The 14,304-nt window shown below is 50.9% G+C and overlaps 1 protein-coding gene across 1 annotated transcript in view; it reads left to right on the top strand.

Annotated features, from left to right (window-relative positions):
* Window positions 1-730: 730 nt before the first annotated feature.
* Window positions 731-14,304, top strand: part of fasn (fatty acid synthase) — a 46,710-nt gene continuing 33,136 nt past the window's right edge. Inside the window, exons 1-11 of the mRNA XM_038304516.1 lie at window positions 731-1,119; window positions 5,334-5,469; window positions 7,754-7,906; window positions 7,972-8,145; window positions 8,235-8,435; window positions 8,529-8,651; window positions 9,365-9,480; window positions 9,570-9,704; window positions 9,861-10,338; window positions 12,910-13,097; window positions 13,178-13,367. Of these exons, the coding sequence (XP_038160444.1) occupies window positions 5,343-5,469; window positions 7,754-7,906; window positions 7,972-8,145; window positions 8,235-8,435; window positions 8,529-8,651; window positions 9,365-9,480; window positions 9,570-9,704; window positions 9,861-10,338; window positions 12,910-13,097; window positions 13,178-13,367 (1,885 nt within the window). The 5' untranslated portion in view covers window positions 731-1,119; window positions 5,334-5,342. The remainder of the gene's footprint in view (window positions 1,120-5,333; window positions 5,470-7,753; window positions 7,907-7,971; window positions 8,146-8,234; window positions 8,436-8,528; window positions 8,652-9,364; window positions 9,481-9,569; window positions 9,705-9,860; window positions 10,339-12,909; window positions 13,098-13,177; window positions 13,368-14,304) is intronic.

The following is a 14,304-nucleotide window of genomic DNA, read 5'->3' as shown; positions in this document are numbered from 1 at the left end:
ATTCAACAACCTTGAGAATCATTCAGAGTTAGCAACAAACCGTTAGCCAGTCTGGCGACTAACTGAGAGTCTCAAAGCTAAACTGACTTCCCTTCTGGTCGGTCCATTAACTGAAGGAATAAAAACTGTGAAAACATCTTGAAGAACATCTTTCTTCAAGATGTTTTTTTAAATTATGAGCGAGAAGATTTAAATCAGTGCAGATATTTTTCTCTGTCTTTATTTACTGACTAGGCAATGAATGTAGGCCTATTAGCTGCCTGGTAGCAGTCAGGTAGCAGCCTGTTAGCAGCCAGGTAGCAACCTGTTAGCAGCCAGGTAGCAACCTGTTAGCAGCCTGGTAGCAGCCAGGTAGCAGCCTGTTAGCAGCCAGGTAGCAGCCTGTTAGCAGCCAGGTAGCAGCCTGTTAGCAACCAGGTAGCAGCCAGGTAGCAGCCTGGTAGCAGGCTGTCCTGTCTGACCTGCTATCAGTCAGCCATGTTTATCTGTCCATCACCACAGTAGCAGGTTACAGTAGTGCAGACAGCCTCCTGGCTCAGAGGATGAACTCCAGTAACCCAAACAGATCGCGCGAGAGCTGCAGGTGACGTCATGGTTTGTCCCGCCTTGTAATCGCCTTATCTTTGGAAATCACGCGCCTCTGTAAGAGGATTGGTTAGACGCTCACACCTCCGCTGCGTGATTGGCTGCGTGCGCCGCCATTCAGAGGGGTCCATCGGTGACATCAGAGGCCGGTCTGGTTCAGCCGGTCCTTCGAAGCATCTTTCATTTTTACAGCATCAGTGGAAAAATTAAAGCAAATGAAATGTTTTTTATTAAACCAGTTTAGTGTTTTTCACACCGTTTGTGTCTCAGGCACCTCAAGAAAAAAGCCTGAAATAAAGTAAGAAGGTTCTTTTGGTTTGATGAGGCTGTGAACTCCAGTAACCCCGCGAGCATCTCTGACCTGTGACGTCGGCAGCTGCTCCATCAGTGGATCCAGCAGCTCTGCCTCTGCTCTCATTGGCCATGACTGTGAAGCGGCTGTCAGCCCATGTGGCGTGGCCATCCATAACACAGCGCATTTATATTCCCCAGCAGAAGCTTCATTCAGATCGCAGCGCGACACGCAGAACACAGGTGAGTCCTGGACCCACGCGGATCCACTTATTTTAATATAGAGCAGCCCTAACCTTAGAGGTTTTAACTTTTGATGTAATTATTGATAAAGTCACTATCGAATCCTTTACTTGGTTGTTTTAAATTTAAAACACTCAGTTAAAAATCTTGATTTGTCAGCTGCTTATTTCCAGTAACGTGTCATCATGGTGCCTTTGATCACTGTCCGACATCATTGCTGTAACTTTCCTTCAGGAGGCCAGAACCTTCCACTTCTAAAAGCCTCCATCAGGAACTCCAAACCGGTTCTGAGCATCAATAGATCCGGTCTGAACAGGTTCCTGCAGGAGTCTGAGATGCTCCCTATTTATCATTTCATGATCTGATTCCTTTTGCTTGGCTCTGCAACCAGGGGGCCTTAAATCAATGGGCCGGTCCGAGCTCTGCTCCCAGGGGGCCTTAAATCAAAGTCCTTCCAGGGCTCTGCACCCAGAGGGCCTTAAATCAAGGGGCTGGACCAGGGCTCTGCACCCAGGGGGCCTTAAATCAAAGGGCTACCCAGGGCTCTGTTCCCAGGGGGCCTTACATCAATGGGCCGGTCCAGTGCTGTGCTCCTAGGGGGCTTTAGATCAATGGGCCGGTCCAGGGCTCTGCTCCCAGGGAGGCTTAAATCAAAGGGCTGCCCAGGGCTCTGCTCCCAGGGGGCCTTAAATCAAAGGGCTGGCCCAGGGCTCTGCACCCAGGGGGCCTTAAATCAAGGGGCCGGTCCAGGGCTCTGCACCCAGGGGGGCCTAAATCCAAGGGCCAGTCCATATCCAGTTGATCTGATCTTCTCCGCTGTGGTGGACCCGTTGAATGTGGACATGCTGGTGACTTTAGTTGTGAATCAGTGATGTGCACTAGAGACTGACATTTTTTCGGGAATCCCACGGGTCACGGGATTCCCGTGGGATTCCCGTGGGATGGGAGTCAGTATTAGTAACGATCATGGGATTGGGACGGTACAGGATTAAACATTAACGGGAGCAGACGGGAGCGGGAGCAAACCAATAGTAACTTCCGCTCTGAGTTTTTCACCCGCGCTCAAAAACAACAAGAATGGGAGTGGTGCAGGAGCGGGAGTCATTCTGAATGGGAGCGGGATGGGAGTGGGAGTAATTTCACCAGGAGTGGGACGGGACAGGATTTAGATTTCTACTCTGGCCCGGGATCGGGACGGGACACCATTTTTTTCTGTGGGAGTGGGACAGGACAGGAGTGAAAATCCACTCCCGTGTCAGTCTCTAATGTGCACATGGTGTCTTTAACAATCACAAATGATGCCAGCTGTGGTCTCAGTCAAGCTGAGATTGACTGTAGGTTGATGGTTTGATCAGGAATTGAAAGGACTGGTTGTTGCTGTTGGTCAGCCATTGGAGGATGAGGTTGCTAAGGTCTATGATCTCCTTGTCTCTCCTGGGGTCATGGCTGACCAAGCTTGGTCTTCAGGCCCCCATAGGAGGGGGGGCCCCTGTGGTCGGTGATGGACCCCTAGCAGTTCAACCCGATAGAAACTGTGGTTCTGAAACTGACCCGGCAGCCATCAGTTTAGGGGAACCTAGGGTCAGTTTAGGGGAACCTAGGGTCAGTTTAGGGGAACCACAGGTCAGTTTAGGGGAACCACAGGTCAGTTTAGGGGAACCACAGGTCAGTTAAGGGGAACCACAGGTCAGTTAAGGGGAACCAAGGATCCGTTAAGGGGATCCAAGGATCCATTAAGGGGAACAGAGGGTCAGTTTAGGGGAACCAAGGATCCGTTACAGGGGACCATAGGTTAGTTTAGGGGAACCAATGATCCATTAAGGGGAATCAAAGGTCAGTTAAAGGGAACCAAGGATCAGTTTGGGGACGAAGGGTCAGTTAAGGGGAACCAAGGATCAGTTAAGGGGAACCAAGGATCAGTTAAGGCGAACCAAGGATCCGTTTAGGGGAACCAAGGATCCATTTAGGGGAACCAAGGGTCCGTTAAGGGGAACCAAGGGTCCGTTAAGGGGAACCAAGGATCAGTTAAATGGAGCAGAGGGTCAGTTTAGGGGAACCAAGGGTCAGTTTAGGGGAACCAAGGGTCAGTTTAAGGGATCCAAGGGTCAGTTAAGGGGAACCAAGGGTCAGTTAAGGGGAACCAAGGATCAGTTTAGGGGAACCAAGGATCAGTTTAGGGGAACCAAGGGTCAGTTAAGGGGAACCAAGGGTCAGTTAAGGGGAACCAAGGGTGAGTTAAGGGGAACCACAGGTCAGTTAAAGGGAACCAAGGATCAGTTTAGGGGAAAAAAAGGTCAGTTAAGGGGAACGAAAGGTCAGTTAAGGGGAACCAAGGGTTAAGGGTAACCAAAGGTCAGTTTAGGGGTATCAAGGATCAGTTAAGGGGTATCAAGGATCAGTTAAGGGGTATCAAGGATCAGTTTAGGGGAAACAAGGATCAGTTTAGGGGAAACAAGGATCAGTTTAGGGGAAACAAGGATCAGTTTAGGGGAAACAAGGATCAGTTTAGGGGAAACAAGGATCAGTTTAGGGGAACCAAGGATCCGTTAAGGGGAAAAAAAGGTCAGTTAAGGGGAACGAAAGGTCAGTATTGGGGAACCAAGGATCCGTTAAGGGTAACCAAAGGTCAGTTTAGGGGTATCAAGGATCAGTTAAGGGGTATCAAGGATCAGTTAAGGGGAAACAAATATCAGTTTAGGGGTATCAAGGATCAGTTAAGGGGAAACAAATATCAGTTTAGGGGTATCAAGGATCAGTTTAGGGGAAACAAGGATCAGTTTAGGGGAAACAAGGATCAGTTTAGGGGAACCAAGGATCCGTTAAGGGGAACCAAAGGTCAGTTAAAGGGAACCAAGGATCAGTTAAGGGGAGAAAAAAAAGGTCAGTTAAAGGGAACCAAGGATCGGTTAAGGGGAACCAAAGGTCAGTTAAGGGGAACCAAGGATCAGTTAAGGGCAAAAAAAAGGTCAGTTTAGGGGAACCAATGATCCTTTAGGGGTACCAAGGATCAGTTAAGGGGAACCAAAGGTCAGTTAAGGGGAACCAAGGATCAGTTAAGGGGAACCAAGGATCAGTTTAGGGGAACCAAGGGTCAGTTTAGGGGAACCAAGGATCAGTTAAGGGGAAAAAAAGGTCAGTTAAAGGGAACCAAGGTCAGTTCAGGGGAACCAAGAGTCACTTAAGGGGAACCAAGGGTCAGTTAAGGGGAACCAAGGGTCAGTTAAGGGGAACCAAGGGTCAGTTTAGGGGAACCAAAGGTCAGTTTAGGGGAACCAAGGATCAGTTAAGGGGAACCAAGGGTCATTTAAGGGGAACCAAGGATCAGTTAAGGGGAACCAAGGGTCATTTAAGGGGAACCATGGGTCAGTTAAGGGGAACCAAGGGTCATTTAAGGGGAACCAAGGGTCATTTAAGGGGAACCAAGGATCAGTTAAGGGGAACCAAGGGTCATTTAAGGGAAACCAATGGTCATTTAAGGGGAACCATGGGTCAGTTAAGGGGAACCAAGGGTCAGTTTAGGGGAACCAAGGGTCAGTTTAGGGGAACCAAGGGTCAGTTTAGGGGAACCAAGGATCAGTTTAGGGGAACCAAGGGTCAGACTTTTGTTTTAACTCCAGAACTTCATCTTGAGTTGCTTTGGATCGTCATCCTGCTCCAGAACTAAGCTGTTGTTTGGGCTGAGGCTCTTCCTGAAGGAGGTTCTGGGTGAGACCCAGCAGATCAAAGGAAGACAACCAGGATAGACGTTCCCACAGCCATGGTCTGAAGATGAGGAGCAGCAGCAATACTCTATCTGAGAACGTCTTTATTCCACATCTGATTGTGGAACTTCTCCTCCTTAGAAAGATCTGAGAGGTCTGTGATCTTCATCATCTGTCTTTGAACTTCCTCTCAGTGGAGGATTGAAGGTGGCTGGGTCTTCCAGCACAGCGATCATCTAAACACGACGCTCTGCCAACCAGGGAGGGGCCTCTTTAAAAGCTTGTCAAGGTCCTGGAGGTCCCAGCCGGTCTCCAGACCTCAACCTTTGGGGTCTGCTTGGATGAAACGACCAGCAGCTAATATCAAAGTTCATCCAGATATCTGATTATGGGTTTTATGAGGTTTATAGAGATTCTAACGGTAGAATGGGTCTTGGTGTTTAACACCCTGTGGACAAAGACGTGTCTCCTTATGTGTTAAATGTCTTCATCCTCACCTTATCTGTGTTACAGTGATTCAGGATGGAGGAGATCGTCATAGCCGGAATATCAGGCCGTCTGCCAGAGTCCCACAACCTGGAGGAGTTTTGGGAAAACCTCATCAAAGGCGTGGACATGGTGACTGAGGACGACCGTCGGTGGACACCAGGTTAGACCTCCAGTGTGGTGAACCTGCTCGCACCAATCCGTTCAACCTTGGCTAACTCAGTGCTAACACTTGATCAGATGCCACCGGCTGATTGTCGCAAAGAAGACGCTGGAGGCTAACTCGGCGCTAACACTCGATCAGACGCCAGTTGAAGGCAGTTACAGAATGGTTCCTGGGTGTTGCTTGTGTCGTTTGAAAAAATCTGTTGGTAGTTTTTCTTTGGTTTTGAATGAATGTTTTAGGGAACTCATACTCGTCATCTGCAACATCTGGGACTGACCGGGTCAGGGGGGCAGCATTCTCAGCAGAGACTCCCAGATTTCCATCTCCTCATCATCTCTCAGGCCAGCAGAGACATTCTACCCCTTTCCCACTGGCTGACAAACCAGTTTAAACTGGAGCAATGGGATTTTAGTGGCAGTTGAAACGGCTCACTGCAAGTGTCTACCAGGGTCAAACGACTCGGCAGCGACCAGTTTTAAAATCTCCTCGGCTTTGATCGGCATGCTGTGGGAACACCAGAGTCGGGTCGACCCGCTGAATTCATGATACCATTGAACACATCGTACGAACATCAACAAACACACCGCGCCAGTCGCTTCTGATCTAACAATCAGGGGGTGGGGGGTTGGGTTGGGTTGGGGCAGAGGCCACACAGCTGCAAGCGAGGGGTTAGAATCAAATGAGAAAAGAGCCAAAATCAGATTATTAGCGATTAACCTGGTTTTGAAAAACTGGGGTTTTCGTCTGGAAAACGGCCATTGTCCGTCCATGGTGTACTGGTCGTCCCCCAAGCCTCCTAACCGTGGGACATCCCTGGAACCCCTCAGAGGGAGGCGTCCATCAGATAAAGATGTCTGATCCTCCTCAGCTGTGGAGGAGAAGTGGCTCTACTCTGAGCCTCTCCCTGATGACCCAGCTCCTCACCCTCTCCCTGAGGGAGAACCCAGCCTCCCTGCGGAGGAAGATTGGATCCAGGATCTAGTTCTTTGGGTCCTGATCCAGATTAATGACCTTAGGTGAGGGTAGGAAGGAAGGCCGACTGCTAAATCATTATTCCTTCCGGATGAGCCTGGGCGAGACGCGCTAGGAAGAAACAGATCATCAGGCGCTCACCGAGGAAGCCAAACCCTAGACCAGGCTCCAGGGCGAGGTCCCAGCTCCGCCATACTGAGTGATGTCATGTGCACCCTTTTTTGTCTTCATGGGAGCTCTTTGAACCACTTTGTCTGACCCATTACCCATACCCTATTTGCCTTGAGAGACCCTCCCAGGGGCCTTTAAAACCAGGGCAGCCTGGCCTCTATGTGAAATCCCTCCCTCACCTTAAGGTGGCGTTCAAGGATCCAGGGGATTTATGTTTTCCTTCACTGATCAGTTGCTTATAGCAGTGTTTTTCTATAATGGATTAAAGCAATAGATGCAGGTGATAGACCAATTAGCGTTAGTTGACATTTAACTTTTCCTTGCCCTAAAGGGCTCATTATGATTGACAAATTGGCTATGCAGCCATCATGAGTCAAGTCAAACATAAACCACGCTTTATGCTAATGTTTAGCTTTGGTTAGCATTAGCAAACATTTAATTTGCTAGTTCATTAATGCTAATGTTTAGCTTTGGTTAGCATTAGCAAACATTTAATTTGCTAGTCCATTAATGCTAACGTTTAGCTTTGGTTAGCATTAGCAAACATTTAATTTATTTGCTAGTCCATTAATGCTAATGTTTAGCTTTGGTTAGCATTAGCAAATATTTTATTTGCTAGACCATTAATGCTAATGTTTAGCTCTGGTTAGCATTAGCAAACATTTAATTTGCTAGACCATTAATGCTAATGTTTAGCTTTGGTTAGCATTAGCAAACATTTAATTTGCTAGTCCATTAATGCTAATGTTTAGCTTTGGTTAGCATTAGCAAACATTTAATTTGCTAGTCCATTAATGCTAATGTTTAGCTTTGGTTAGCATTAGCAAACATTTAATTTGCTAGTCCATTAATGCTAATGTTTAGTTTTGGTTAGCATTAGCAAGCATTTAATTTTGGATGATGAAGGTATTTTCTGACCTCAGCTTATGAAGAAGGGACCTTCTGCAGCCGTTTGCTGTGACTCTGGAGGCGTAGCAGAAGTCGTTGCCTGATCTTTTCATCCCACCTTCAGGCTTCACATCGGATGTTAAGATGGCCGACATGGAGAGGATGCTCTGTCTCTTCGTTGTTCTTATTGTTGCTACCCCCAAAAGCAGTAAGGAACCAGTTAAACCACAGTCCTTCTGCGTTTCTCCAGGTTTGTACGGTCTTCCCAAAAGAAATGGCAAACTGAAGGACATCAGTCACTTCGATGCAGCGTTCTTCGGCGTCCACCCCAAACAGGCCCATACCATGGACCCCCAGCTGCGGCTCATGCTGGAGGTCTCCTATGAAGCCATCGTGGATGGAGGTGGGGAATCAGAAATAGTTGTAAAGCCGAGGTGTGTGGCTGTTGCTGAAATATGTCGCCCACAGGTCTGAACCCGAACAGTCTGCGCGGCAGCAGGACTGGCGTCTACGTTGGAGTGAGCGGCTCTGAAGCCGGCGAGGCCTTCAGCAGAGACCCAGAGGAGCTGTTGGGCTACAGCATGACGGGCTGCCAGCGGGCCATGTTGGCCAACAGACTCTCCTACTTCTTTGACTTCAAAGGTACACTTAGCATCCAGAACCAGTGTAACTGGGAGTACTGGGACCAGCTCCTCTCTAAGCGCAGTGAACCAGTGTTTTCATCCCCACAGGCCCCAGTGTGACCATCGACACAGCCTGCTCCTCCAGCCTGCTGGCCTTAGAAAACGCCTTCCACGCCATCCGGCAGGGCCACATCGACGCCGCCCTGGTGGGAGGAGTCAACCTGCTGCTGAAGCCAAACACTTCGGTGCAGTTCATGAAGCTGGGGATGCTCAGCCCTGATGGGACCTGCAAGTCTTTTGACTCCTCAGGTAGAAACAAACAGCAGAAAATTCAAGAAGGGCTCCATTTAGCTTTGATTCTGGTCGGCGTTGCCTTAACTCACAGCTCCTGTTTTCATTTAGGGAATGGATACTGCCGTTCTGAAGCGGCGGTGGCGGTGCTGCTGACCAGGACGTCTGCAGCAAAGAGAGTCTACGCCACCATAATCAATGCAGGCAACAATACGGACGGATACAAAGAGCAAGGTCAGTGGAGCCACCAGACATCTGGACCGGGTCTGCCTTCACGTAGATCGCTATATTTCAGCTTCAGCACAGTTCCTGATATCCTGGAGAAAATGATCTCTGATGCTGTTGCTGGATGAATGCAGCAGACTGGTGTCATTAGAGTCCTGAACCCTGCAGAACCAACCAGAACCTTCAGGCTAAACCAGACGCTGCTGCTAACAGGAGTTAAAATGATTCGAAATCCTGACTGGATCTTTGAGCCGAGGGATGTTGGGAGGAGTGGATCTGGTATTCCTAAACCGCAGAGGGTTGGTGCTTAGAAACCTGCAGAACTACAGACAGACGATCAGATGGATGAACGGATTCAGAGCTTTCATTAAAATCTGAGCGAAAGCAGGAAGCAGAACAATCAAGGGGCCGAGAAGACGTCCCTGTGGAGAACATCTCTGCCTGGAACTCCTCCCACAGCAGCTCTGTCAGGATGCAGGGAATGTCCTATTCAAAGTAAAGCTCATCTCCAAGGTTCACAGCCTGCTGCTGTAGTGGATTTAGGGAATCAGACGTCCTGCTCTTTGGTTCAGAACCTGAGCTGGCCTCCTGGTTTCCTTTCTTTCTGCACCATTTTCAAAGCCAAGGAAATCCTAGATGATCTAGTTATTTAGCTTTAGAGAGCACCTGGCAGGCTGTGGGTCCGCCTTCCTGTAATCGGTCTTCTGTTCTGCTCTCCTCAGGCGTCACGTTCCCATCAGGTGACATGCAGCAGACCTTGGTTCATTCTCTCTATCAGAAGGCAAACGTTTCCTCTGATCAAGTGGAGTACGTAGAAGCCCACGGCACCGGAACCAAGGTCAACAATCCCTGCGACTCCTCCTCATCGAGGCCTCTCCTGTCTCATCGACGGCTTCATCTCTCTGCGTCTCTGTGTTGTGCCTCCAGGTGGGAGACCCGCAGGAGGTGAACGGCATTGTGGGTGTTTTCTGCCAGGCCAAACGAGAGCCTTTGCTGATTGGCTCCACCAAATCAAACATGGGCCATCCAGAACCGGCATCTGGTCTGGCAGCTCTGGCCAAGGTGAGCAGAACCAGGCTGCGGTCAGGGGGCCCCCATCAGGCGGAGCAGATTCAGCTGATATTTAGACTTTCTGTTTTTATTGGTGGATCCATATGAAGCTGCTGCAGAAGCTCTGGGCTGTTTCAGTGTCCTCTGCTGTGTTCATCTTGTCCTCAGGTGGTTATGTCTCTGGAGCGAGGCCTTTGGGCTCCCAACCTGCACTTCAAACAGCCCAACCCTGACATCCCCGCCCTGAGCGACGGTCGGGTCCAGGTGGTAGACCGGCCCATTCCTGTTCAAGGAGGCATTGTGGGAATCAACTCCTTTGGATTCGGGGGCTCAAACGTTCATGTCATTCTTCGTCCCGCCGGTAAACCCACCGACCCGACCGGACCCACCGACCCGGCGGGACTCAGGACAGTTCCCAGAATGCTTCCAGCGTGCGGCCGCACCGAGGCTGCGGTGAAGGCGCTCCTCCAGAGGGCGGAGGATCACAACACCAATGAAAGCTTCCTGTCTCTGCTGAGCAGCCTGTCAGAGATGCCTGTGGCCAGCATGCCCTACAGGGGTTACGTTCTGCTCGGTTCACAGAGTGACATCAGGGAGGTGCAGCTGGTTCAGGCTGCAGGCAGACCGCTGTGGTATGTCTGTTCCGGTGAGTCATCATTCACCTTCTTTCATTCATGTAATCAGGCAGGCAGCAGCTTGTCCAGGCTGCACCCAGGCAGTGGAGCAGCAGCACTAACCCCCCCTGGGTAGTAAGTTCAGCAGGAAAACTTTTTGCCTTTTAGTTCCTGCAGCAGTTCACCCAGGAAGCACCAATCAGAGGCAGCCTTCAACCAACCAATCAGATGCTCTGGAAATGCTTTGCACTTTCCCAGCATGCAGTGAATAAACCCGTTCAGCGAGCGACTCTGAGCTGCATGTGTTGTAGAAATTGCTGCCAAGGAGACAATGACTGGTTGGTGGAACGCTAAGCTGTGATTGGTCGGTTCTCAGGGAGCGGCTCAGGAGGTGAAACTCCTGCTCTCTGTGATAAATATATTAAAAATAGACGTAAACCTATCAAACGTATACCGAGTCTGTGTTCTGCATGGTCCAATATGGCGTAACAAACCTAAAAAAATAATGGCCCAGTTTAATGCTGGAGAAGCTATTAGTCAGCCTTATATTTTTTAATATATAAAAACTATTTATTTTCTGTGTTTAAGAGCAATTATGCAAATTAACAAACCTGTAGAAAAAGTAGACTATATTCTATTATTTTTCCTGTGAGCCCTTCTTGAATTTCCATGCTGGCTCAGATCCTGACCTTTGAAAAAGGAGGCAGGGAGCAGGATACAGCATTAGCCTCGCTGCAGGCAGTTAGCCTCGCTGCAGGCAGTTAGGCTCGCTGCAGGCAGTTGGGCTCGCTGCAAGCAGTTGGGCTCGCTGCAAGCAGTTGGGCTCGCTGCAGGCAGTTGGGCTCGCTGCAAGCAGTTGGGCTCGCTGCAGGCAGTTGGGCTCGCTGCAAGCAGTTGGGCTCGCTGCAGGCAGTTGGGCTCGCTGCAGGCAGTTGGGCTCGCTGCAGGCAGTTGGGCTCGCTGCAGGCAGTTGGGCTCGCTGCAGGCAGTTGGGCTCGCTGCAAGCAGTTGGGCTCGCTGCAGGCAGTTGGGCTCGCTGCAAGCAGTTGGGCTCGCTGCAAGCAGTTGGGCTCGCTGCAGGCAGTTGGGCTCGCTGCAGGCAGTTGGGCTCGCTGCAAGCAGTTGGGCTCGCTGCAGGCAGTTGGGCTCGCTGCAAGCAGTTGGGCTCGCTGCAGGCAGTTGGGCTCGCTGCAGGCAGTTGGGCTCGCTGCAGGCAGTTGGGCTCGCTGCAGGCAGTTGGGCTCGCTGCAGGCAGTTGGGCTCGCTGCAGGCAGTTGGCCTCGCTGCAGGCAGTTAGGCTCGGCAGTTAGGCTCGCTGCAGGCAGTTGGGCTCGCTGCAGGCAGTTGGGCTCGCTGCAGGCAGTTGGGCTCGCTGCAGGCAGTTGGGCTCGCTGCAAGCAGTTGGGCTCGCTGCAGGCAGTTGGGCTCGCTGCAAGCAGTTGGGCTCGCTGCAGGCAGTTGGGCCCGCTGCAGGCAGTTGGGCTCGCTGCAAGCAGTTGGGCTCGCTGCAGGCAGTTGGGCTCGCTGCAAGCAGTTGGGCTCGCTGCAGGCAGTTGGGCTCGCTGCAAGCAGTTGGGCTCGCTGCAGGCAGTTGGGCTCGCTGCAAGCAGTTGGGCTCGCTGCAGGCAGTTGGGCTCGCTGCAAGCAGTTGGGCTCGCTGCAGGCAGTTGGGCTCGCTGCAGGCAGTTGGGCTCGCTGCAAGCAGTTGGGCTCGCTGCAGGCAGTTGGGCTCGCTGCAAGCAGTTGGGCTCGCTGCAGGCAGTTGGGCTCGCTGCAGGCAGTTGGGCTCGCTGCAGGCAGTTGGGCTCGCTGCAGGCAGTTGGGCTCGCTGCAGGCAGTTGGGCTCGCTGCAGGCAGTTGGGCTCGCTGCAGGCAGTTGGGCTCGCTGCAGGCAGTTGGCCTCGCTGCAGGCAGTTAGGCTCGGCAGTTAGGCTCGCTGCAGGCAGTTGGGCTCGCTGCAGGCAGTTGGGCTCGCTGCAAGCAGTTGGGCTCGCTGCAGGCAGTTGGGCTCGCTGCAAGCAGTTGGGCTCGCTGCAGGCAGTTGGGCCCGCTGCAGGCAGTTGGGCTCGCTGCAAGCAGTTGGGCTCGCTGCAGGCAGTTGGGCTCGCTGCAAGCAGTTGGGCTCGCTGCAGGCAGTTGGGCTCGCTGCAAGCAGTTGGGCTCGCTGCAGGCAGTTGGGCTCGCTGCAAGCAGTTGGGCTCGCTGCAGGCAGTTGGGCTCGCTGCAAGCAGTTGGGCTCGCTGCAGGCAGTTGGGCTCGCTGCAGGCAGTTGGGCTCGCTGCAAGCAGTTGGGCTCGCTGCAGGCAGTTGGGCTCGCTGCAGGCAGTTGGGCTCGCTGCAGGCAGTTGGGCTCGCTGCAGGCAGTTGGGCTCGCTGCAAGCAGTTGGGCTCGCTGCAGGCAGTTGGGCTCGCTGCAGGCAGTTGGGCTCGCTGCAGGCAGTTGGGCTCGCTGCAGGCAGTTGGGCTCGCTGCACGCAGTTGGGCTCGCTGCAGGCAGTTAAGCTGGAGTTCTGCCCCAGAGAGACATCCAAAGCATGCAGGGCAGTGGGACTGAGCAATGGTGGTTGGTGCGCCTGGTTGACGCAGATCTGTGCGGTCTACAGGTATGGGGACACAGTGGGCCGGGATGGGCCGCAGTCTCATGCAGTTGCCGGACTTCAGAGAGTCCATTCTGCGCTCCGATGTCGCCCTGAAGGAGACCGGCCTGGTTGTGTCTCAGCTGCTCCGTGAAGCGGACGAAGCCACCTTTGAGGACACGGTTAACGCCTTCGTTGGTCTTGCTGCCATACAGGTATACACCCGTCTTTTTTTTTTCTTCAGTGGTCAGACCGGAACCAGCAGCTGTGAAACGTCTCTGCTTCCTGTTTGCAGATTGCCCTGATCGATCTGCTCAGGAAGATGGGCCTTGAGCCGGACGGCATCATAGGACACTCTGTGGGAGAACTGGCCTGTGGATACGCTGATGGTTCCTTCAGCCACAGTGAGGCCATTCTGGCTGCCTACTGGAGAGGCCACTGCATCAAGGTGGCAGATCTTCCTGCAGGAGGCATGGCAGCAGTTGGTGAGGAGCCATCCTGTTCTTCTTGAATCGTTTCAACTGCTTCATACTTTCTGCCATTTTCACAACATTCAGCTCATTTAGGACAGTCCTGCTATGATTTTTAGACCTTTTAAAAATGCTGATTATTTTCTGCTTTTTTCTCCCTTTAAATGAATGGAGTTTCTGCTCAAACTTGACGGTTTTTGCCATTTAATCACTCCCACATACCTTCAGATACAAACACCAATCAACTTTTAAAATGTTTTCACACCCATCAGCTATTACTGTGACATGCAGCCTTTTGCATCTTTTACAGCTTTGCTTCAGTGATGCTTCAAACTTTTGAACATTTTTTTTTTCCAGATTTTGGGATTTATAATAGAAGTCAATGACAGAATGTTCATGGTGCTAAAGTAATAAGGCAAATCAAGTCTTCTTATTCTCTCTATCCAGATAAATTATACATCAAAACATAGGAATTTTTGTCTGGATTCAGGAAATGTAATCCTCATTGTTGTTGAATTTACAGTTTTTCAGCAACTGGTCTTAGAGCGCTGAGAAGTCCACCAATGGGAGAGTTTCCTGAAATTGGAGCTTCGTAACCTTAAACGACACGTTTTTAACTCACCGTTTGATGCAGAGACATGCCGCTAGTGGAAGTTTCCCATCAGACATGAAAATGAAGGAATTTCTTTGATAACTTCTATGGTTTTGAAATGAGTAAGAGTTGTTGGCCTTTCACCTGAAAAGCTTTTAAAACGACCCAGTTTTTTACACCATCACCTTTTGCACAGAGAACATTCTGTAGGAAGAGGAAGGTTTGGCATAAGGAAGCCTGTTTGGCAAACAATGAGTCGTTTCTGTTGAATTATTAGATCTCAGCAGGTTTTATTTATTCTAACTGGCTTCATTCCTCCATCTTTCAGGACAGCCAGGAAGCTTTTATGTGTTCTACTCA

The sequence above is a fragment of the Cyprinodon tularosa genome, unplaced genomic scaffold (genome assembly GCF_016077235.1).
Source record: "Cyprinodon tularosa strain WSP-4 unplaced genomic scaffold, ASM1607723v1 ctg537, whole genome shotgun sequence".
Classification (NCBI taxonomy): Eukaryota; Metazoa; Chordata; class Actinopteri; order Cyprinodontiformes; family Cyprinodontidae; genus Cyprinodon; species Cyprinodon tularosa.
The sequence above is the reverse complement of the archived record's forward strand: the minus strand, read 5'-3'. Positions and strand labels throughout refer to the sequence as shown.